This window comes from Pleuronectes platessa, chromosome 7, assembly GCF_947347685.1.
Source record: "Pleuronectes platessa chromosome 7, fPlePla1.1, whole genome shotgun sequence".
Taxonomy (NCBI): Eukaryota; Metazoa; Chordata; class Actinopteri; order Pleuronectiformes; family Pleuronectidae; genus Pleuronectes; species Pleuronectes platessa.
Genome location: NC_070632.1, coordinates 26,865,174 through 26,889,778, shown reverse-complemented (window position 1 = coordinate 26,889,778; position 24,605 = coordinate 26,865,174). Strand labels below are relative to the sequence as shown.

At 42.5% G+C, this 24,605-nt stretch overlaps 1 protein-coding gene across 5 annotated transcripts in view; it reads right to left on the bottom strand.

The window, feature by feature from the left end:
• Positions 1–4,660: 4,660 nt before the first annotated feature.
• The window catches only part of kif21a (kinesin family member 21A), a 54,708-nt gene continuing 34,763 nt past the window's right edge, over positions 4,661–24,605 (bottom strand). For 2 of the 5 annotated variants that reach the window (XM_053427574.1, XM_053427577.1), the window contains 22 exons: positions 24,467–24,581; positions 21,078–21,266; positions 20,169–20,368; positions 19,856–19,963; positions 19,697–19,765; positions 19,047–19,192; positions 18,821–18,965; positions 18,051–18,245; positions 17,651–17,752; positions 17,202–17,367; positions 16,814–16,834; positions 16,064–16,121; positions 15,910–15,964; positions 15,622–15,818; positions 14,867–14,992; positions 11,011–11,147; positions 10,363–10,537; positions 9,927–10,091; positions 9,067–9,184; positions 8,703–8,873; positions 7,893–8,092; positions 4,661–6,732 (listed from right to left, as the gene is read on the bottom strand). In XM_053427574.1, coding sequence (XP_053283549.1) covers positions 6,642–6,732; positions 7,893–8,092; positions 8,703–8,873; positions 9,067–9,184; positions 9,927–10,091; positions 10,363–10,537; positions 11,011–11,147; positions 14,867–14,992; positions 15,622–15,818; positions 15,910–15,964; positions 16,064–16,121; positions 16,814–16,834; positions 17,202–17,367; positions 17,651–17,752; positions 18,051–18,245; positions 18,821–18,965; positions 19,047–19,192; positions 19,697–19,765; positions 19,856–19,963; positions 20,169–20,368; positions 21,078–21,266; positions 24,467–24,581 — 2,949 coding nt within the window. In that variant the 3' untranslated portion in view covers positions 4,661–6,641. The remainder of the gene's footprint in view (positions 6,733–7,892; positions 8,093–8,702; positions 8,874–9,066; positions 9,185–9,926; positions 10,092–10,362; positions 10,538–11,010; positions 11,148–14,866; positions 14,993–15,621; positions 15,819–15,909; positions 15,965–16,063; positions 16,122–16,813; positions 16,835–17,201; positions 17,368–17,650; positions 17,753–18,050; positions 18,246–18,820; positions 18,966–19,046; positions 19,193–19,696; positions 19,766–19,855; positions 19,964–20,168; positions 20,369–21,077; positions 21,267–24,466; positions 24,582–24,605) is intronic. The other 3 variants (XM_053427576.1, XM_053427578.1, XM_053427575.1) reach the window with 2 other exon arrangements.

Here is a 24,605-nt window from a genome sequence, read left to right as displayed (position 1 = left end):
TAGACTTAGAGTTAGTTATTGGGGAATATATGTATCAATTACTTAACTAGATACAATTTGGTTTAAAACTTTATCATTCGACTTTTGTTAATTTTAGCATTTAACACTTGTGTTGTCCCTGCTTCCCCATAGTGTTGGCTGTGAGCTTTTGGGTACTGATTGAACTAACCACACTCACACATACACACACACACACACACACACACACACACAGCCCACCACACATCAGCACGCGCAAGATGGGCAATAAAAAAGTGAACAGCCCTTGCAGATGTATTTGTCACACCCGCGGCACTTTGCGTGAGTTTTACAGTCCTTGTTCCTGGGGCGAGCGGGGCTGCCACGGAGGCTGCCACGGAGGCTGCCACGGAGGCTGCCACGGAGGCTGCGGCGGCTGCGACGACCTGGGCTAAACAGGAGGCCGGACCGTGGGGTTGTTGTTGTTGTTGTCGCTGTTGTTGCTGCAGGGTTGGGCCCGGAGGGGCGGCCGGACGCTCGTGCCGAGTATCTTCTCGGTCGCTGTCAACGTCTCTCAGCTTGGCGGCGGCCGCTTTCAGGGCCTTCACGACCGCGGCAGACGCCTCGGTGCGAGGGACGCACTCCCTCCGCGCGATGTATGGAGCCACGAGAGCCTTTCCCAGCTGCTCGAGGAACACCGTCCGCTTGTTCCGCTTGCCCGACATCCAGTCGGGGTTGACCTCTCGCCATATCACGAAGGCGTTGTAGGAAGAGACGTCGAGAATGTTGTGGAAGACGACCAGGGGCCAGCGTGCGGTCTTCCTCCTGCAGCTGTACATTCCGATCACCTTGTCCAGGTTGTCCACGCCTCCTTTGTTGCGGTTGTAGTCCAGGACGACGACCGGTTTGCCGTCCGCGCGGTCGCTGACGTCTGCCTTCGAGTGCCGCGTGCTCAGGAGCACCACGTTCCTGTTTTTCTTCCGCTCGAGTTGACTGCCGTCTCTCCGATTGGGGGTCTCTGTGACCCCGAGACTCGTGACGCCGGGCCGGGCCGGTCCGGGTCGTGTACTCGAACCTGTTCCTGTTCAGTTATGCGAAGAAGAAGAAGAAGAAGAAGAAGAAGAAGAAGAAGAACGAAAAATAAACAAATTTTTATTATTACTCTTATAGCCGCACGACACATGCAAAGACGTAGGGCCAGTGTGACGCGAGGCCTGTCGCTTGTCGGTCGGGGTCGCCGTGACCCACAGACTCGCTACGCAGGGCCTGCCCGGCTGCCAGCGTCGTGCACTCGAGCCTGTTGCTGCTCAGTGGTCGTCGAAAATAAAACAAAAAAATTACGATACAGTGGCGAAGCGTTTGACTTTTTTTTTTATCTTCGCACGCCACCCTCCAAGTGGCGCGCCGGTGTGACGTAGGACCCCTGGGATGCCCGCGTTGGGGAGCCTCTTCGGCCTGGGTCTCTACCACCCGAAGGCTCGCGCCCTGCGGTGCACATAAATAAAACATTTATTGACGATGATGTGCGCCGCAGGATGATGTACACTGCATGATGAAGTGCGCCGCAGGACGATGTGCGGCGCAGGACGATGTGCACTGCACGATGAAGTGCGCCACAGGATGATGTGTGCTGCATGATGAAGTGCGCCACAGGATGAAGTGTGCCACAGGATGATGTGCGGCGCAGGACGATGTGCGGCGCAGGAAGATGTGCACTGCACGATGAAGTGCGCCACAGGATGATGTGTGCTGCATGATGAAGTGCGCCACAGGATGAAGTGTGCCACAGGATGAAGTGCGCCACAGGACGATGTGCGGCGCAGGACGATGTGCACTGCAAGATGAAGTGCGCCCCAGGACGATGTGCGGCGCAGGACGATGTGCGGCGCAGGACGATGTGCACTGCAAGATGAAGTGCGCCACAGGACGATGTGCGGCGCAGGACGATGTGCGGCGCAGGACGATGTGCGGCGCAGGACGATGTGCGCCCCAGGACCATGTGCACCGCAGGGTGATGTGCACCGCATGATGATGTGTGCTGCACGATGAAGTGCGCCGCAGGACGATGTGCGCCACACTGTTAAGTTGGGCGTTATTGCTAGCTCTACGTCCAACACTCCTCCTTTATCCGGCTTGGGACCAGCAAAATGAGCCAAAAGAGACACTCTGGCAGAGCCATTTTTTTTTTCAGTGTCCTGAAAACACATTATAAAATAATTTCATCCCGAAACAGAAGATACGATTGTTTACCTTTAATATCTGGGAGGACTGTCTGTCATCCAGGTCATGGTATGTTCAGGAGTAGTACTAGTATCTGCTTGTTTTTTTTTTTTTTTAAGGGTCTTGAAAGGGTTCAGTTTCACCACGTACCACACTTGAGGTCTGGAAATGTCTCGATTCTTAGATGCATCACGATGTGGAATCTGCATCGATGAAGAGATTGAACTCAATAACTCATGAGGTGCTGTCATTTGCCAGCACCTCGGCACACAAAACACACTGAGGATGTTGCTCAGTCGTGCCAGTGACGGTGAAACCAAACTGCAAATAGCTCTCGTCATATTTGCAAAGCTTTGGCTTCTTCGCAACTAGCACATCGGTTGCCTGACTTCACCTGTACACATGTGAAATTTACCTACCATCATATTGGCTTGTGAATACATACAACACAGACAAATCCTCCCTGATACCGTGACCCAGATGTTTGACTTTGTCCTTCACAGTGGCTGCTTGGTCCAACATAAAAACATTTTGGAAAGAAATCTTTGGTTTGAGCAATTAAGAATGCTCTTCTTGGGGTTAACTTTATATCAAACTGCAAAACCATCATATATGGTTGATAAGCCTGTCCCCCACACACAGTCTTACACTCCTGTAACAGGGACAGTATTCCATCCTGCTCCTGGAGACCTTTTATGACTCTGAGTAGTTTGCTGGGGCAGCAGCATTTCCACTGCTGACAGGAAGAGACAGGACAGACTGATCAGGACCAGCTTGGTCCTGGGATACTAGCTTGACCCAGTGGAGGTGGTGGGACAGAGGAGGATGATGGGGAAGCTGTCTTCTCTCATGGACAACCAGTCCCACCCCCTGCAGGACACCATCGCAGCACTGGGCAGCTCTTTCAGCGACGGACAGATTGATCCTAAGTGTCTGAAGGAGAGGTATCACAGGTCCTTCCTTCCTGCAGCAGATGCACCACCATTATGGACTGCACTTTAACATTGCTGATCTGTTCAATATTCACAGTGCTATATTCATCTGTCTGTGCAATATCAATAGTTCATTTGCAATCCAGTCACTGTACATATTCTCACACTGCATGTATTTCTTCCTGTCTTTACTCTGTACATTTTAGTTTAATTACATTCATATATTTCTATATACTTTTGCTATTCCTTACACTTAAGTATTTCATGTTACTTAATACCTGCTGATGTCTTTTGACTCTTGCTGATGTAATACTGCAAATGTCCCCAATGTGGGAGTAATAAAGGATTATCTTATCTTATCATATCTTTGATAACCAAATGGATTGTCAGTGGTCATAACATATAATTGAAGTCCATCCAAGACAAGCTACTCTTAGTACTTCATGAAAGTATCCTAATATAAAACAACTCGTAATTTCATTAATGTCCCTCATGCGTGACAAGGCGTTGATTGGAGCGTGGGCAGTTCAGAGAACTTGTTTGGAGCTCTCCATCCACACCGACCCAAAGGGGTTCACAGGCAGGAAAATGATGTCGTCCAGACTCTGAGTCTTCATTTTCACCAGTTAGAAGTTAAAAAAAATCCATCTTCCACATTAACTTTGCCATCATCAGTTGTATCAAATCATAATGTAGCCAGCCTCTCTGCACCTCGTCCATCTTTCAAATATAGATAATGGAAAGGCCCTACTGACCTTATCATGGTGTACCTCACCCCTCACAATGTCAGCTGCAATGGCTGACATTGCAGCCCCCCCCCCATGAAATGCTCATGTCTTCAGATAAATTAATGGATTTTGGAAGAACCATATAAAACACATTATAAAATGATTTCATCCCGAAACAGAAGATACTATTGTTTACCTTTAATATCTGGGAGGACTGTCTGTCATCCAGGTCATGGTATGTTCAGGAGTAGTACTAGTATCTGCTTGTGTTTCTTTAAGATGTTTCCCATCTCATCGAAGAGGCTTCTTGGACTGATAATAGAGATGCTATTAAGAGGAAACATGCATCTCTATTCAAATCTACTGGCAGCCAGCTAAAGAGCAAAAAACTGAAAATGAAACCTGCCAGTCATATTCATGTAGGAAAAATGAAATCTACCCTACATGTGAGAAACCGATGACCTTCAAATCAAATAACAAGGATGCTCTGTCAGATCTGCATCGGGATAAATTTATGAACAATGTGAACATGAAGACAGCAATGAAGCACCTGTAGAAATATATGCTCCACCAAGTTTTGAGGAATGGTTGATTTTCTCGTTGTCTCTTAACAAACAAAAAAGTGTAAAAAAAAAGAAGGAGAAAGAATATCTAGGTATTATTTTTTTCAAATTAGTGGTGGTCAACAGCTTCACAGAAATTCCTTCTAAATGTTATACGACACATTAACAAAAAAAAAAAGTTATACTAGCTAACCTGCAGGTCTATTAATAGCAGGGATAAGACTTTAAAAACCACACAGAATTGTTTGTTTTTGACAGATGGCGTTTATTCTCACCAGGCATCTGACATTAGAATCGCCGCCGCTTGGGATTGGCAGCTGAAACTCCAGAGGGGAAGGCCCAAAATGTGGAACAAGGACAGCATAACAAAACAAAGAAGAAAAGAAGTTACAGTAACCTTTAGCCACTATACCAAAGCCTGCCACCTCACTGGAGGAAAAGCTCTGTCCAAAGTGTAACTCTCGCCTCTGGTGTGAAACTGTGTTCAGATCGGTGGTCCCACAAAACTAACAATCAGTCAGATTCTTCTCAAAACACATTGTTTACATACATCAGATATTTATTTTGAATAATGTCTACAGCTGCTGTTTCACAGAACATTCAAAAGTGACGGCACACAATCGTGACAGAGACAGATCATGGAGACAGGGAGTGTGTCTCAGAGCGTGGCGATCAGGCGGGGTTAGGCTCACTACATGGGCAGAGTCTGTCGGTCTCTCCTCTCAGTGAAACTAAAAGATGCTATTACATATATATATATATATATATATATATATACACATACACATTGCTACGGTACCGAGTGGACCTCACCTGGAGTCCACGACAAGAAGCCCTCTCATAGGGTGAAGGAAGGTGAGCACATGACTTAGCAGCAGGAGACGTAGACTCAGTAGTGTGGGTTCAGTGATTGTTAACAGCAACATGTGAAGAGTGAACACACAATTTTTCACTTACAAAGAAACAGGTGTAGAATATCCTGCTCATATTTAGGAAATGTCAAATACTTATCACGTCTGTTTTCACAAGTGCTCAAGAGTTATAGGAACAGTTCGACATTTTGGGAAATACATTTATTTGCCTGCTCGCAGAGTTTGACGACAATCTCAATGCTAGTAAATATTAAGCTAGCAACTAGCATCCAGTCAGCTTAGTTTAGCGTAAATAAAATTACGCCCAAAACCAAAGTGTTTTGGAAAAGGAAGTAACTAAAAACTTAGAGAATAAAAAGGGACGTAGCCTTCCATTTGTCAGGACGACACATGACCTCACCAGACATACTATGGTAGCGATTTTCTCACACACACACACAGAGAAATTAGAGGGTATACACAGGTTTTTCTAAACCCAGGTAAATCCGCAAAAAAGGAGATTGACTCATCTTCCATTACCACTTGCCTTTCTGTCCCCCCCCCCGGTGCTTATCATTCAACGTCCCAAGCGCACAGAAATTAAAGGTGCTCTCTCATCTCGGAGGCAAATAAAACCTGTGTCATTTGGCCCAGGAGTGAATGCTGATTGAATCCATTGCCATTGCAGACAGATAACTCCCAGCAGGCAACTGAATAATCACATCCCCTATAATTTCAAATGTCTCCTCGAAGCAGGTTTGTGACTGTAAAGTGTGTTCTGTTCACCAGTGCAGTGCAGGACAGCAAAGACAACCAGTTAGGAAGAGGCATAAGGGGATTTGTTGTTTCTACACAAAGTAAAGACACTTTTGATAGTAGTGGGGGGGGGGGGGGGGGAAACATGGGGACATTGGTCCTGCTTCACTTGCAGAGAAACAATCTAAAGACACTAGAGAACTGGGTTGTGAAGACCAGCTACCAACCTGTTAGCTCTGCCACCTTCTTCTCTTCCTCCTGTTTATTTCTACCACCCTTCCCCTGGGTAGTTGTGTGTCTGTATTTGAGTTGTTTTCCTGGCACAGCACAGAGCAGTGTTAAACTCTTAAGCATTTGTGTCTACAGTGCAGAAGAGAAAGGACAAAGTTCACAAACCTCAATACAGGGAAGTAAATGTGATTAGCAGAAGCCTCTGAGAATACAGAGTGTAACAACACAGCTATTGACGTTAGTGTTTCCTCTTGGCGCAGTCATAAAGGTTACATCGCAATGAAGGTGTGTTTTAGGGCTGAGCATTGGGATTCAGAGGTAAGGGGTCAAAGTGGAGGGAAGCAGCATCACTGGATGCTGTTGATGTCCTTCCATAGTAAAACCCAGCAGGTGGCGCTCTGTTCAGTTGCTTTCCACCTCGTCCACATTGTCAACCACCTCTGAGGTGCTGTCCAGTCCACCGCTTGCACGCCAGATCTTCACAGTCCGGTCACTGTGACACAGAGACACAAAGTAATGTCAAAGAAAAGTAAAGGACATCATCAAGCAGGTGCACTCAGATCCAGATCAGGAGGCAAATCCAGGAACCATGTCTCACATTCTTTAACATTGGGAGATAGAGCGTTTTGTAACATTTTTGTTAATTTCTCAGATAACAATTTATGGATCTTGAGGAAAACCATTTGATGGAATTTAAGGAACTGCTCAAGCTCAAGACTTTAACTTACCAGATGAAACAAGGTCCTGACTATTTTACCTATTTTAAACTCAAATTAGCAGGTATATGCAGGTTATTTACAATTCATTGCGTGTATAATATACTATTCAGTGGTCCAATTTTTGGGCTGCTGAAAGAAGGCAGGTCTCAAACTTGGCTTGCCGGTTGTAGATGCATCAGAAAGAGAAAGGCAACAAAGTAAAAAAGACAGACACAAGAAAGCTTGTATCAGTAGCGAGAAACTAGTTAAGATGATGATTTTTTAACGGCTTTCACTTCAGATTGCTTATTTTAGAAAAAAAAAAAGGGGAATAGTAGCTGATTCTTGTTAGTAGGGAATTCTCTCAAATCAGACACTGTACACAGTACTGGTGTAATGTGTTAATTCGAACAGGCTCCTGTTGTCCCAAATCAATTATAGTTGTTGAGTACAAAAAGAGCTCGCAACAAATAAAATCTAATATCCATCCATATTGTCTTTTTGTGTGTACTCCGAGTTTCCCACTACATAAAAATTGGTGTCGACGACATGCCTTCCAGATTTTCACAAGTTTGAAAACATTTTGGACACTTATGCATTAACAGCCTATGAGTCTGAAAATAGATCAGCTGCGACACAGCAAAGATCTGTGAGCTTCAGTTGATGTGTGGTCAGAGGCAGAAGGAAAGATATCCAGAACTGCAGAAGGCAGCTTCGCCAAAGTGGCAAGTAGAGGGTCTGTGGCTCTGTGGGATCGACCAGGGACGGAACTTTGCAACATGACATAAGAATAGCGAGGACCAGTCAATGAATAAATATACTGTATAGGGAAGTACAGAAAATTTTCTTAAAACGTGGAGACATATGAAGGTGTGTGTGTGTGTGTGTGTGTGTGTGTGTGGGTGTGTGTTTGTGTTTGTGTGATGTGTATGTGATGTGTGTGTGTAAGACTCACTCTGAGGCAGTGAACAGGTGGCTGCTGTTGGTAGAGATGCCGTTGATGGGGCTTTCGTGACCCTTGAGCTCCCCCAAGGTCCCTAGTGTGTCTGTGTGCCACAGCTTGAGCACCCCGCCTCTGCAGCCGCTGAGCAGGGCCGGGGAGCCGGGGACGACGCCCAGTGCACAGACCCAATCCCGATGAGCATTGGGGACTTGCTGATGGAGAAAAACATTTCAGGGTTAACACATGCGATAGAATCTGTGTTTCACATGTGATTTGGTCCATTTATAACAGAATAGCTTTTACAGTAGCTTGCAGTGATTATAAGACATTATAATTCTTGTTTTCAGTACATTTAAATCACAAAATTTACAAATATACCATCCTGGAAATATTTGAAAAGAGAAAAAAAAGAAAATGAAGGTGCATTTCTTGATGAGCTACACCCAAGACATACATGTATATCTAATGTAGGGGATGACTTACAATTCAATTTATTTTAGTCTGCCAAGGAGCTTGTTTTCAGCTGCCTTTCTTAGTTAGCAGGATTATACAAGAACTACTTAACTGGTTTTCATTACAATTTGTGGAGGGGTGATTAAGAATTACGACATTTTGGAGTGGATCCAGCAATTGTTTCAATGCAGCATTTCCCACAAAATGTATTCAATCCATGGCAGTAGCAGGAGTGCACATGCACATGCACATTGCATGAAGGTTGCTTTCATACGCAACAGATTCTGAGTGACAGGTACAAAGAGTAAAAAGTGAAAGATACGTGGAAGAAATTCTATTTCTAAATGAACCCTTTGACTCATCCAGTACCTGCAGCAGGTCTTTGCGGTCCAGGTCCCACTTCTTGATGCCGTTGTCTCGGGAGCCGCTGAAGAGAATGTCCCCCTGCACCACCAGTGACTCGATTCCATCGTAATGTGGTGGTTCAAAGTTGTGTGTAGGGCTGATGCTCCCCAGAGAGCCCTCCGTCACATCGAACAGCTGAAACAGGTAGGACGCCACATGTTAATGGTGGATATACATCCTGAAAATATTTAGTCTTATCTACTATATATACATTTTACAGAATATCTTTATTTACATCTAGAATAGTCAGTTAATCTTGCGTAGTGGGACTAGTTCCTTTTATTGAACTTATGAATGGGCTCACAGGGTAAAGACAAAGGAATCACACCTTAATGTAATGATCTTTGGAGCCGGTGATCACCAGGTCTTGGTTACTTCCAGACTGATCCACAGTAAGACACATCACTGGGCCGAGGTGACCAGTAAGTTTCCCAGTGGAAGCAAATCTGAGAGAGAAAAGAGTCTATCAACAGTTTATATCCCACAAAAAATTTGACTTTTACTGAAATAATAATGCACTAGTATTAGAAAGTGTCATGTGGGTAGACAAAGTGTTTGAATAAAGTTTGCATTGTTTAATGTAAGCTTAAACTGCAATGCGTTCCTTCAGGTCATATTGATCCAAAGTTGAACCATCCAGACTGCTTGATTTGGTTTGATTTGCTAAGAGGCAATTCATCAAAACTAACACCAGCGTGCTGTCAATGATGGATGAAAGATATGGTTTGGATACCTGACAGGTTTTCATATCGAGTCTTCCAAGAGCGCAGCAAACAGAAACTCTGCTTCATGTTTCCCCACAGCGTGTGTGTCTGTGTCTGTGTCTGTGTCTGTGTGTGTGTGTGTGTGTGTGTGTGTGTGTGTGTGTGTGTGTCTATTGCTTTTGAAACTGATGAAGAGGATAGGAAATGAGGATGAAAAGGTGGGGATGTTAAACACACACAGTGTTCATGTAAGTCCAGGTTTATATACACAGCACTGCAGATACACACAAATTCATTTAAAATGTTGCTTCCTATTGGGCTATTAGATTTTGACTAAAAAAGTTATCAATTTAAGTTATAGTCATTGGAAAAAGTTGAGAAAACTCAAATGTGCACAGGAATTCTCTCGGTACTTTAAAAGGCTGCATTTCGAAAGGACATTTTTGTAATTTGTGACAACATTGTACTTCTTCTCTTTGCTGACCTTCTCAGATCCCAGACTCTGACGGAGTTTCCGGCGGCGGTGTACAGAACCGTCCCGTTGGGGTTGAGGGCAATCTGGTTGATCTGGTTCTCTCCTGCTGGGATGGTGACAGTTCTGCTGGTGTTAGACGCGCAGATGTCCCCAACATTAACCTGACCAGACGACCTGAAGACACATGGATACAATTTGTACGGATATGCAACAGATGATCTGAGAAAAACATTCTCACATTCAATCAGACATCTTTCCAAGATTGATCTTTTACCTGATGAAATAGTTAAAAACAGATTTTCAGGTGTAGTGTTGAGTCTTTGACAGAAAGCTTTGCAGCACACTCATGAACTTGTTACATCTAAAATCATATTCAAGGATTCAAAAAATGAACCATAGGCATTTCAGACTGCAGTGTACAATCCGTTACGACAGTCACACTCACGTCAGCGTACGAATGCACTTGGCCGAGTCGCGGATGTCCCAGACTTTGATGTAGGAAGTTGAGACGGTGAAGACCAAACTGGAGCTGTAGCGGACCGAAACCACGTTGTTGGGGTGACCGGCCAGGGACATTATCTCCTGACCTGTCACCAGGTTCCACACCTTACATGTCCGGTCTGCAGAAGGAGGCACACTTCGTCATCTCCAGTGGCATTCATTACGTCATTAGAAATACAGGGAGCTTAAATCTAGCAGTGGACTTTATAACATATTCAACATTATAATAAGAAACAGATGAAGAACATAGAAAGAACAGCTAATTTACCTTTTAAAGGAAGTGTCTGTGTGGAAATCAATGAGAGCTATAGTCCAGCAGAGTGCATTTACCTCAATATATGAAGTTTAACAAGCCTTTAGATTTTTACCACATGTGAATGTTCCTTTATTTCATCCCCTCATTTATCCACTTATTGTGCATATGACAATCTTAATTAATCCCTGTCATGATGTATTTGCTCTTATATAAAAGCATGTCAAAGTGTAATAAATGAACAGAGCTGTTACAGGGAGACACGCATCTAATACTGATGATAAGAGACAGACCCATTAGAGTGAAGGAGGGAGGGAGGGAGGGAGGACTGTGTTTGACCTTTGGATCCAGTGAAGAGAAGGTCATCAGTGCAGTCGACACAGAGAACAGCTTTACTGTGTCCCTCCGCCACGTGGACACACTGCAACGTGGCTGACCGGCTACTCTTAGTGGACGGCACCGGGTTAATGACGCCCCTGGAAAATACACACACACAGACACACACACACACGCATACACACACACATCAACAGGTGCAACATTTCAAATAAGTTTATCAGGAGAGGTGTAAATCCCATCCACACAACCAGAGTCATGGAGCAGCATGCAGCTTTCATGGCTGAATAGCATGAAGCTGTAAATAAAAAATAGAAAGAGAAAGATGACAATAACGGCCCAAAGAACAGTAAAGAGACGACTGTGAACAGTCACCAAGCTCAAGAAAATCACCCAATATACCCCTGACATCTAAATGCTTCTCCAGCATGAATAGATAAACAACACCTGAGGAGACGATGACAGACGATCATTGGAAAGCAGCAGTGTTGCATCCTCAGGGCCCACAAGTTCAATAGCATCACAGCAAATAATAGTGTTATTGTACAATGACTGCTCTCTATCAGTTGTATCTATTTGTATCAGTGACCTGGCAGGAGCGCATCACAGATCCACACGTCGATATTCACGCGTTGCCGATGAATGAAGTTCAAAAGGCCTGCAGTGTGAAAAATAAAATCTCAGCTGAAATGTTAAAAGACTAACAAGCAGAGAGGATCACCTAGGGTTCTGATTCAATAGCAGTAATAAGCTTAACAAGATTACACTATCTGGGTTTACAGTCATCTATTCATCCCAAATATCCCAGGTTATCCAGTCATTGTTTCTAACCACATTAACTGGTTGTGTCTGTTTGTGTGTGCAAGGACAACACAGTGTAGTGATGGGGAGCCCTGGAAGGCTCTGGTCACCAGACAGTGTGAACCTCAAACCATGTGTGTGTGTGCTTCAGATTCACCTGTGCCCCGGACACCAAAGGTGAAAAGTGAAATCTTAGAGGATCTTAGAAGACGAATAAAAAAAAATTGTACTTGGGTGATTCGGAGCAAGGACCTGAAACAGCATGGACAATGTGGCTGGAGCACAAGTGGTGGCATCGATCCATCCTGGAGTGGAAGAGAATCTCGTATATAGCTACTTGCTGATTAAAAGCCTAATTTCATCCTATTCCTGTTAAGTTCAGTAAACATTCCTCAGTTAAAGCAAAACTATGCAACTTTTACTGAGCAGCGGCGCCCTCTGCAGCCACACCTCGTGATTCATTCTGAAATTAGGAACGGAAGAATTCGTATATTCTAAAACTTTCCACCACAGAATACTGGAGTTAAACGCTGGTTTCTAATGAGTTTTAATGAGTCTATAAATCGTTTTAACCGCTCTTCAGTTCAGTATTACTCTAACAGTCATTCACACACTTGTAACACACATTCAGAGTGAGGAGTGGAAATGAAATAAGAAACATTTTCTCTATCCCAGGTCAGTGAACCATCAATTCATTTTTTAAGCTGCTATATTAACCTGTACAAAGTTGCATAGTGTGGCATTAGATTCAAGAAGAGTTTATTTGTTTCTGAGCCTGAAATGTCCTCATAAAAGTACACAAATAATGTAACTTTAGTCTGTTAGTAAATAATAAAGGGACATTCCTGTGGTGTAGCGTCTTCTCTACAAATATGGAGTCACTTATTTCAGGTGACACCCAAACAAAAGTTCTTCACTTTTAAAATCTATAATTTATTTCACTATATTCAACCTCTTTCCTATAAATGAAGGGTCTGAATTATACAAATAACTATAAACTGCATCGAACAACATACTGGACTACTGGACAGAGTAAACTATTGGCTGATGTTTTGTTGCAACATAAATAGGGTAACGATACTGATACAGTGTGAACTTGGTAATTGCAAAATGCTAAGAAAATGTATAATAACAACAACAACAACAATAATAATAAGGTGCAAAATCTAAATGTGTATGTTATTCTACAGATTGACATGTATGCCTCAAAGCTATATTAAGAAATATTAACTGTAACTACACAAATTGGGTAACATTTAACAAACTGTAATTGGGAGTGGATTGGCCTCACTCATCCTGAGGATCTCTCCCCAGCTGTAATCTCACTCTCTGGCGGTCTAGTCAATTTGACTTATCTCGGGTTCTTACTTATCCTGCAGGACAACTGCCGTAAGCCCCAGATACCCTGTCATACTGCTAAACGCGAGGGCGTGGTTACTGGGACGAGCGGTAGGGGAGAGAGGAATTGGTGGGCCGCTCCTCAGTTTCCTGATGACTGGGCTGTGAAGGAAGACAGTAGGGCTGCCAATTAAGCTACGGCATAATTAAAATGTGTGCTAAGCTGATGGTGAATGTGTGGGAGGACTGCATGAAGACAGAAGGGAGACGCATATGCTGCATTCATGTCATAGGGGAGCGACAGTAAAGTGTTCACATGTTCAAACTAATCGGAAGCTGTACACACGACATCACTGTGGTGTCCTGCTCAATGTGGTTCACTGGGCTTGTTGGGTTGGACATTTGAGGCCAATATCATTCTGTCAAACAGAGGCTACTGACTCTCAAAAATATTTGACAATAGTTTCGTTAATCATATCCCATAGATTTAAAAGCAGGGTTTCATTATTATAAAGCCCAATTACAAATAATCTATCGAACAAACCTTTCATTAATGTTGTCAAGCTACAGCATTTGTTTTGAGCCTATTCATAGTATCAAGAGAAAAGGATCGTACAGAACAGTGTTTGATGTGAAAATAATAGTAAGACGTATAAATATTTCTAGCATACCGCATTTCGCATCCTGCTGCTTAAATCTACTAATAGCCGAGCTTATTTTAAGAAAAATAAAGCTATTTAGATTCTCATCCATTAAAAATGTGGCATTTAGCCTGAGGGTGGTGGCAGAGTAAATGTCATGTACTCGCCTAAAGGCATCAATCTGTGGGGTGCTCTGGTAGCATGGTGGTCTAAACACAACAGCAGCTTCACGTCTGGTCAGGGACTCTTTGAGTTTGTTGTATCCTTCTAGCGCCATTATTCATGTCTGTCGCTATTTTATACTATCAACAAATAACAATTTAGATCCATATTCAAAGTTAAGAAAATGGCATCAATTATTTTTGCCGTATGACATGAATGCAGTGATATTCAGGACTCATACTGATCACATGCACTCACAGACTGACCATGCGTCTTTAAAGTTGGCCAACAGCTAATGTGCATACAGCACAGTGGTAAACATGTGCACGTCATGCCAACAAAAGTTTTCAATTACAAAGTAATAACCTAAATTTATCTTTATACAATCATATATTATCTGTGTATGTGTGGAAAGGATGATTGGAATTTTCTTTTTTTAAATGTAAGTTGTTAACATATATTAATTTAGCAGAAAAGAGGAAGCCAGTTTTTTAAAGACACTTCACCCAGTACATTGTCCATCCCTCAAAATAATGTACTCCTCAGACGAAGAGAGAGAAAGGACAGTGATTTTTCTCAGTAAGTTAAATGACATCAATCATCAGTAGACCAGCAGCAGACGGATTCATGAGCAAGTTGAACACTGAATTTGAGTCAAAAGTAACAGGAGTGAAAAAAGAATATGACCAATTATTATGTCTCGGAGAAGAGCCAAGTAGACCAGTAGAAATAAGACTTTAAATTCAGTGTAGAACTTGGAAGGTCAGAGGTTATCACACCAGGCTTTGAGCATCACTGATTCAGCCGAGGCCACATGCTTCTTCAAAGCAGGAAACCGAGAGAAGAAGTATTAGTGGAACGAAAGTGAAGTTATTGTTTTGGGCTTTGCAGCTACAATGTCGGCTGCCAGCTCTTACTGTTTGATCTCCTTGACCTTTGCCCTGTCGGCTGCTGCATTCGCCTTGTCATAGGTCTTCCTGCGAGAGAGCGGCGAAGGCTCCGGAGCTCGCTTTTCCACCCCTGGCGAAGTTCTGGAGCCAGAACTGAATGTTCAGTTTCATCAATTCATCAACAAACAACACAAAGAGAGTATACAGAAAAATAATGATAAAACAACAAAAAGATGAAAAACAAACAAACAAATAATGGCAACAATTACAGGGCGTGACCATGCAGTACACACAGAAACACAGTTACCTGATGTTTAAAGTCCCAAAACAGTGGTGGTTCTTCGCCAAGCTCATGTTTAACTACTGAAGATACTGTGTAGGTTTTGCGTTACTCTAAAATATGATTGAAGTACTTTATCTGCTGATGGATGACTGTCAGTGTACGCTCACAGGTTTGAAGCACGGCCTTTCATCAACCTGTTAGAGCTGGTTAGTATTTTTGCTTTCAGTGTGTAATTTAGCCTTAATAAGGGATTAGAAGGATAGTTTATGCAGGAGCAGTATCTAATAAGTCATGCAAATGTTATGATTTGTTTTTCTCTACATGGTTTCACCTCAAAGGACTCATCAGTGGGAGGAAGGTATAGTTAGTTATTTGATGTAAGGTGGCTCATGAATAATTTGAAACAAAATTAAATAAAGCACAGGATAAAGCAGCAACATCAAACATGCAGGAAGTGAGGATAAAGGTGTTAGACAAAGAGTGCAGGGCCTGGACTTACATGCTGCCCATTTTAGAGGAAAAGCCAGGGGAGAGCGCAGTGTAGTCCCTGACTGATGAGCCTGACGTGTCCATGTCCCCTTCTGGTGTCTCAGTTAACGGCAGCATCGGACTGGAGAAGTCGGCAGTGGGTGCGTCGGGGGCAGAGTCGGAGTTTGCGTACAGTAACTCCATCTGAGTAGTGGTCCTCCTACGAGCCTGTGCAGGACAGATTCAGGAAAATTAGGACAAGAAAGAATCGGGGGAGAAAATGGTTGATGCAGAAAATGAACAATAAACAGTTTAATACCTTGTTCCTGGTTTTGGTCTCGCCACACAGTTTCATGAGGTCTGATGATAAAGTACTGGAAGGAATAAGTCTTCATGAGCCTCAGTGAGCATCAGTAAACATAAAAGTACTTAGTACTTAGATACATGGAATGAACATAACATTATATACTTACGTTCCCTCTGCTGAAGGGCTGTGTGCAGACTCATCACTGCTGCTATCATCCCCATTTTCTGTCAAATCAGATCAATGAATAACATTAGAATGCTAAAATAACCTCTCGACTAATAAGACTGAGTGACTGCTACATGTCTTTTATCAGTTTTTAGCAAGCACATCATTTCTTCAAATGATTCATTTATAATTGTTCTCTATTTCACTAAAGGATGAAGCACTATTCTTTATGTGATTATGAATAACTGGCCAATAGCTGTCTTTAGAAAAGATGGACAAGGTAAGCAGATGATATCAGCACAGTGCCATGCTGTTTTATCAACAAACAGAAACTTGGTCCTCACTGAGCTCAATGAGATCGGATGGATTGAAAAAGTGAGAGGTCAGAGGTCAGACAGTGGTCAGGTGAGGGATGGTTATAAAGAGAGACATGTGGGCGGCTTGAGGCAAAGGTAAAAGACTGGATATGAGTAAACAAGGTGGTGGGGAGTGAGAGGAATCATTAGTCCGTTGCTCCTGATGGGGTCGGCTGACCTAAAGGGGCCCAACAGAGCTACAAGATGTTGGATGGTTCCTGTGGAAGGGTCTGCGGTTATCAGGGAAGTGAAGGGTTGGCAGACAGATGGAGGGAAGCCTGGTTGCATTGCACCTCATGCGCCTACTCAAGTTGCGTTAAGTTAGTTTTCAAAGTGCAAAGGGAAGGAACCATGCATCCATTACACAGGTAAGAGTCTAATATGAGTTCACTTACCAGCTGGAATGTTACCTAGCTCTGTGAAAATATAAGATACCAAAACAAAACAAAAAAAAACAAAAAAAACATGGGGGAACAGAAAAAAGGCAATGCACAAATCAAAAACACATTCCCCCAAAAATCTAAATAAATAAAAACATAAAACAAAAGAATAAAGTGCATCTACTGTAAACAAAGCATCCTACTGAACAGAGGCTGAAAAAAGGGTAAATACTTAATATTAAATGTTAATGTCATACCATTGAGGAAGAATTAATTCAGAATGATTGTATATGATAATAAATTCAGCTTCTATTCAGCAGAAGGCAACAGGCAAGAGAATCTCAATAATCCCGGTCATGCAGCTGACCAGCTCTCCCTCAACACAATCATGTGCCATTTTTACCTTGCAGGGCATTCCCCAGCAGGGCGTCCAACTCTGGGTTGAACTCTGCTTTCTCCTTCAGCATGTGGAAGAGCAGCTGGTTCTGTGTAGCGCTGGTTATCTCCGTCTGCTTCAGCCTGCCCTCCATCACCTTCACCTGGGACTCCTTCTGAGCCGCCTGCAGACCCTGGACACGTCAGAACTCATATTAAATAGAGTTAAAAGTCACACCTACAGCATGTCTGTACGAGACACTTCTGGTTGGATTTGAAAGATAATACATGGTAATCGTCATGTAGATATTAATATTCTACTGTACTCTTACTCTAGTTTTACTTTCTTTATTCTTGTTTGTTTTAATGCATCCAAATGCACAGATAGTAATGCCTTTTGTCACAGTTATGTATAGAGTAGGTAGGTGATATGTGAAGGAACAGACTTGGACACATGATCATTATTAGTGCTCGTACCTTATTTATGGCCATTGAGATGAAGTGATCGAGGAGGAAACGAGCCTCTACAAGGGTACAAGAGCCAATCACAGCAGAGACATCCGCTGTGTCACATTCCTCCTGGAAACAAACACCAATATGGTCATTTGTATAACTGTAATAAATGTCAGCATTAGTTCACAGGTCAACCTGAACCATAGGGTAAATTTACCACGGCTCCCTGGTGTGTTTAACATTATGTGTAACAATCAATTGTAACCAGCATTTCTCGTTTCTTATTAAGAGGAAAAAATAAGCTGATAATAAGATAAGGCTAATTCACTTTCTCTACTGATTTGACTTATTAATCTATTTGATCAAACAGTACAGCTAAATAAACTTTTCATTCCCAACTGTGATCTACTCATCAGGCTCTCACCTTGGCTTCCTCCATCTGCATAATGTTGGCCTGACAGTCTGCGATGCTGTCATTGATGTAGTCGATGTTGGCTGTCAGGGCGTCTACTTCTTCGTTGAGGGGGGGCAGTGTCTTCTCTGCCTCTGGCTCCTCCCTCACCAACCTCTCCCTCTTCCTGATGACCTTCTCCTTACGTTTGGTCAGCTCCTCCCTTTGCTATAAAAACAGCCAGATGATGATGGTGATGATGAGTGATGATGTGACATGACATGGAATTTAAATAAAGACATTAGTAACAAAAAACAACAAAAACCTGAACAGACTTTTAGTGTTTTGTAAGATTCAGCATTAAGATAAACCACAGGGATCGAAACATTGCGCCCAGGCACAATGTTTTGGGAATAAGTCGATTTTATCTTAATAATATTTTAGATGGGTCCCAGCGTTGGGGCCGCAACATGAGGGATATTGCTCTCAACAACAGGTGAGTTCCCAACAATGGCGCTTACAACTGAGTCTAATTTCAGTGATGTCTGAATTAACAGTGAAAAAAGTGAAAACATGAAAATAAATATAGCCAATAATAAAGCCAATCAATATTGAGGATTATTTTTCCACTATTTAACATGTCACCTTTGACTTCCCATTCACGAAAAAGAAACCCCTGAAGGACAACAGATAAACCCTCTGACACAGCAGCAAGCCTCTGGCTATTTTTACACTGCTTGAGGAACTTTTGCACTTGATCGGAATTCTAGAGGGACCATCCATGTAAATGTGCAGAACCTTACCTTTAGGAGGCGGTTCATGTCAGCCTCCATGTTGGAGATGGTCAACCTCTGCATGATGACATCACAGACTCGCCGCTCCAGGGACTGCCATTTATTACGAGCCACTCTGGTGGAGTAAATACCGACTGTACGCCTGTAGGAAAAACTGCACACAGGGTATGGATCATAATGTTATTGATTCATTTAAACGTCTATGCAAATTTGTAACAAACACATATAGACTGACCGGTTTCCATTGGGACCAGTGATGCTGGAGGAGTACAAGCGTCCAGATGGGGGTCTGTGGGAGGAGTCCTGGACTGGTTCTTGGAGATTGACTCTCCTGATGACCTTACCAGAAGTGGGCCTGGCCTGCCTCCTCAGAGCAGTCACCTGACACACACACATTGACACACCCACAAGGACACACACACACGGACAGACACACAGACATACGCTGACAATTAGAATTACAATGCAGTTTAACTACAAATAACATGTTTAGGAGGGAAAGGTTTTGTGAAGTCACAGTGACCTTGACATTTGAACATCAAATTCTAATTCTCATTCTTGCGTCTAGGTGTATGTTTACAAGATTGTGAGATTAAGTGACCTTTGACCTTTAGTTCATCTGTGAGTCAAACTGATTTGAAGAAATTCCCTTAAAGCATTCTTGAGATGTCGTGTTCTCAAGAAAGATATGGACGGACAACCTGAGAACATAAGCCTGTGGCCACTAGCTATCGTTAGCACAGATGAATACAAAGATCTGTTTTTGCAGGCATGAAGTGAAACTACTTGTGAGGCAGCAGTACCTGTGCAGGAGCAGTAGAAGATTTTCTCAATCATAAAAGCAAACCCTGTGAAGTTGAGATGAAAGTGTATAAAGCTGCTCACCTCCTCAGTCTTTCTCCTCAGAATGAGCTCCTGCTGCCTCTTCTGAGCCTCCAGTAACTTCAGTTGATGCTGAGCAAGAAAAGAAATACAGCATCAACAAAAGAATAGTAATGGCCAGCTGAACCTAAAGAGGCTATCGAGGACCACACTTTAACCTACCTCTTGCTTGCGTTGGTCTTTCTTCAAGGTGGCAATTTCACGGTTTCTACGATGTTCATTCATCCTATTTTTCTCCTGCTGCTCCTTCATCTGCTTCATGAGACGGACCTGATGTAATCGAATCACAAACATTCACATTTTAAACACAAATATCGATAAAAGATGTTGGATTTACTTTTTCTCCTTCATCCTTTGACGTGGAAATTTCATTGATTTTGAGTAATTTGCGTTGTTAAACAAAGCTTCCTCTAAAACTCAACTCTAGAAATAGATGCATTATGGCACAAAGTTATCATGATCAAACGCATCATACCTTTGTCTTCTTCATTTCCGCCACATCCATCTGAAGCTTCTTCAGCTGCCTCTCGTACTGTGATTGGTTCTTCAGCAGGCGGGCGTGTTCTTTCTGAGCAGACTGGAGCTTCTGGAGTTCCTTGTTCATGATGCTCAGCTTCTTCTCATATTCAACCTTAATTTTACGAGACTTGTCTTCCGTGCCGCTCTCTACAGAATCTGAAGTAAATGGTAAATGGTTTTGTATTTATATAGAGCTTTTCTAGTCTTGATGACCACTCAAAGCTCTTTACATTACAGTTTTACATTCACACACACATTCATTCAGTGCATCTATTCGCAGCACTTTGTTATTCTATGGGGGGCCATTCAGGGTTCAGCATCTTGCCCAAGGACACTTCGGCATGCAAATGGGTCAGACTGGGGATCGAACTGCCGACCTTCAGGATGGAGGATGACCACTCTACCCGTCAGCCACAGCCGCCCCACAAACAAAAAATAATTGAAATCCGTTTTATAATCGTACATGACTCAAATACTTTCACTTAGAGGAGTTTCAGAAGCATTTATCTCTAATGGTTGATCTGTTCAGAAATTTGTATCTGTATTTGACAGAGAGTCTTGTGTCACTTAAAATCCTGCATCATACAAAGCTTTGATGCATCAGTGCTGACAAATTTGACTTTAAAAGGATTCTGTATCGGCAGTGTCTTTGATTACAAAAGAACAAAATCTGAGATCAAATGTGTGGGATAAGATATAATTTCTTCCAAAGTCCCAAAAGTAAGAACTCAAATATACCCGAAAAAGGCAGCAATATTAAAAACCACACGTTTTTTTTATCAAAACTGCCTGAGCATGATGGATAAATGAAGTACGCTGCTCTTCCACTGATACATGACTCCCCCTTCTGGCAGAGTGGTCTTACTCATGTTTTGGAGGACACGGTCCCTCTCCAGCTGCGTGTCCTTGATCTTGCACTGCAGCATCATCAGCTTTTGCTCGTACTGCTGCTTGAGCGTGTGAAGACGCCGCTGACTGTTCTCCAGCTCGTCGATCAGCTTCTGCTTGATGGCGATTTCACAGGTGATGTTGGCCAGATCTGCTTGGAAGTTCTCTGAGACAGACAATCAAATGCAGAATGGTGTTAACAGGCACATGTCTACATGTTTGTGTTTGGGGAAGTATTTCATTGCAGTCAATGTTGTGGTGCCCGGCTCCGCGTCAACCACACTGAATCTGACCCAAATAAGAATGTGCTGCCAATATTCATCTGACTCCTTTTCAATTTCTTTGGCAAAGTTGAAACTTGCTGTTTTTTTTCTCCATTTTGAACACTGTCACAACATGTTCAGTAACTTACTCAGGGTTTCTGCAGGTTTCAACAGGGTAAATTTGAGACATTTTAAGACCTTTTGAAATGCATAGTAAAGACATTTGAGATGGTTGTATGTCACTTAGCCTACAACAGAAAAGGATATATATTGAGGATAAGGTAAAGTAGCTTAGTGGAAAAACCCTTAAGATGACAGTTCATCTCTCAATCCACAGACAGAGACAGTAGGTGTCTACTATATTTCCCACAGTCAAAGGGAGTGCAGTTCAGTTCTATTGACTTCTTTTACTTTTATTATAGCGTGCTCATATCTGTATTACTAATACATTTAACACACAACGACATTACAAACAATCCAAACATTTATCTTGAAATGAAAAACTACTTTAAAGCCCGATGGAGGTACCATTAAAATAACATGAACATAATTAACACCTACATAAACCCAAGATCTATTACGTAAAAGTTTTTGAAACTTCCATCATTATTCAGTCTCATATTCTTCTCCCTTACAGCTCCTCACCATGCGGAGCCATGTTGCATCAGACACAACCCACGCCATCACTGTGGAAGCTATTTTATAACCTCATTCATGCAATTAAATTGGAAATCACAGGTCTTATTATGTTTGTTGCATTGAGGTTGTACCAGTGACTATATTTTCCATGCGGTCAATCTTATTTTAGTTTTAAATAAAAAAATTATCAAAAACCATAGCCTTTGACTAAAAAACACCAATGAATAATAATTAGGGCTGTGAAATGATTAAAATTTTTAATCAAATTAATCACAGGTTTCTATGGATTAATCATGATTAATCACATTACCGATTTTCTCGGAATATTTTTGTGAAAACAAGATTTATGACATTTAACTTTTCTTTTGTGCTGCAACTCAGCAGTTCTTCAGCAGTTATCATTGCTTTTCCATATGGAACATTAATATAATCTTCATCCTAAACAGAATTCGGGTTCCTTAGCCATTGTGTGGTTGAATAAAACTTTTTTTTTTTAAATCAAACAGAAATTATTTGAGCTTCTTAGCCATAGGATGGTTGACATTTTTTATATTTTTTGTCACACAACCATTAACCACACCATGATACAATCTAATGCCTCTAAAGGCCCTCTTAGCTACTCGTTCTTTAGCCAGTTGGTGAGGCAAACTAACTTGTTCAAATTCTCTGACAGTAAAGCTGACCGCTTCTTTTGCACAATGTGTCCTGCGAGTGAGTCTGGTTTGGCGCATTCCACTTGAACGCCCCTCGCCGACCAACACATGCTTCGCGTTGCGGTGGTTAGGCGGGTATTGCTACGGTGAAACGATAACGTCTTCTCGCAGAGTGTGCATATCACCTTGGTTTTACTGAATGTTCGATCTTTGTTTTTTTGGAACACGATCTTCCCGTCCAGAAGGTCCTCAGGTTCATCAGAATTATCCATGTTGTTTGTTTGTTTGAATGGCAGCTGCCGTCTGACTGCATTAGAGCGGCGACTAGTGCAGAGGCGGCGGAATTGGAAGGTCCTTCTGCGCATGCGTTAAATGCGTTAAAAAAAAAAAAACGAATTAATCCTGTAATTTAATCATAACGCGTTAACGCGTTATTTTTCACAGCTCTAATAATAATAAATGAATCATTTAACATTTTAGTGATATTGCAAAAGGTTTTTTTTATTTTTTTAATTAGGGACTTCACAGCTTCCCCATGTGGACAACCTGCAGCCTGCTAAATGTGAGTGAGTTGAGTAGGGGATTCCAACAATACAAGAGGCTGCAGTTTCAGGACTGACTTTCTTGGAGCATATGGTTTTCTCGCCACCTAATGTTATCAACCGGGCCAACCAAGGACTGAATTTTTCAAGACATAAACTACGACAATGAGGGTATGATTACTGGATGTGAATTGCCCAGTATGCAACTTTCAGCAACCAAGAAATGCAAGACTGACAGTCGTTTTGGCTGGAATAAACACTTGAAACTGTAAGTGGTTGCTGTACAACATCAGGAGAATACGCCCCCTTCTCACTCAGAAGGCGGTGCAGGTTCTGGTCCAGGCTCTGGTCATCTCACGTCTAGATTACTGTAACTCCCTCCTGGCAGGTCAACATGCTACTGCCATCCGACCTTTGCAGCTCATCCAGAATGCAGCAGCTCGACTGGTTTTTAACCAACCTAAATTCACTCACACTACTCCTCTCCTCCGCTCCCTTCACTGGTTACCAGTGGCTGCTCGCATCCGGTTCAAAACACTAGCACTTACGTACCATGCTGTGAACGGATCCGGTCCAGTCTACATCCAGGACATGGTCAAACGTTACACCCCAGCTCGTTCACTCCGCTCTGCTTCGGCTAATCGGCTCGTTGCTCCCTCACTGAGAGTTAAACACTCATCAAAAACACGACTGTTTGCGGTCCTGGCTCCTAAATGGTGGAATGAGCTCCCCATTGACATCCCGACATCAGAAAGTTTACACATCTTCCGCCGAAAACTAAAAACATACCTCTTCCGACTTTACCTTGAATAAAAAAAATAAATAAAAAAAAAATAAAAAAAAACTCTAACAACTTTTGAAACTAACACTTTAGTAGCACTTAAACGGCACTTACTTATAGCACTTTGTAGTTTTGCTTTATTTTGAAGAAATTGTACTTTCTTGATTCTTGTCGTCCTTGGTATGTACCCTCGGGTTTGAATGCACTTATTGTAAGTCGCTTTGGATAAAAGCGTCAGCTAAATGAAATGTAATGTAATGTAATGTAATGTAATGGTTGGAGAAAGAAGTATTTGGGTGGAATAAACGTTTTAAATCTAGAAAACTAGGGTCTTAAAAACATGGCCCTGAAACTGTAGCCTCTACTACTACAGGAACAAAATGTTGAGTGAGATTGGAAGTTGTTTACAGTCAGTTCAGCATTTTGATAAAGAGGGGAAAGAAAAAGGGAGCGAGAGAAAGTGAGGAGTCCGATTTTGTCACCGATACCTTTTTCGTCGGGCTCAGAGTCAGAATCATCAGAGCTCTCCTCCACATCCATCTCCTCCTCTTCCTCATCCTCTTCCTCCTCTCCTTCTTCATGGTCGCTGCCCTCCTGGACCTCCTGCATTACAAACAAACAATCAAT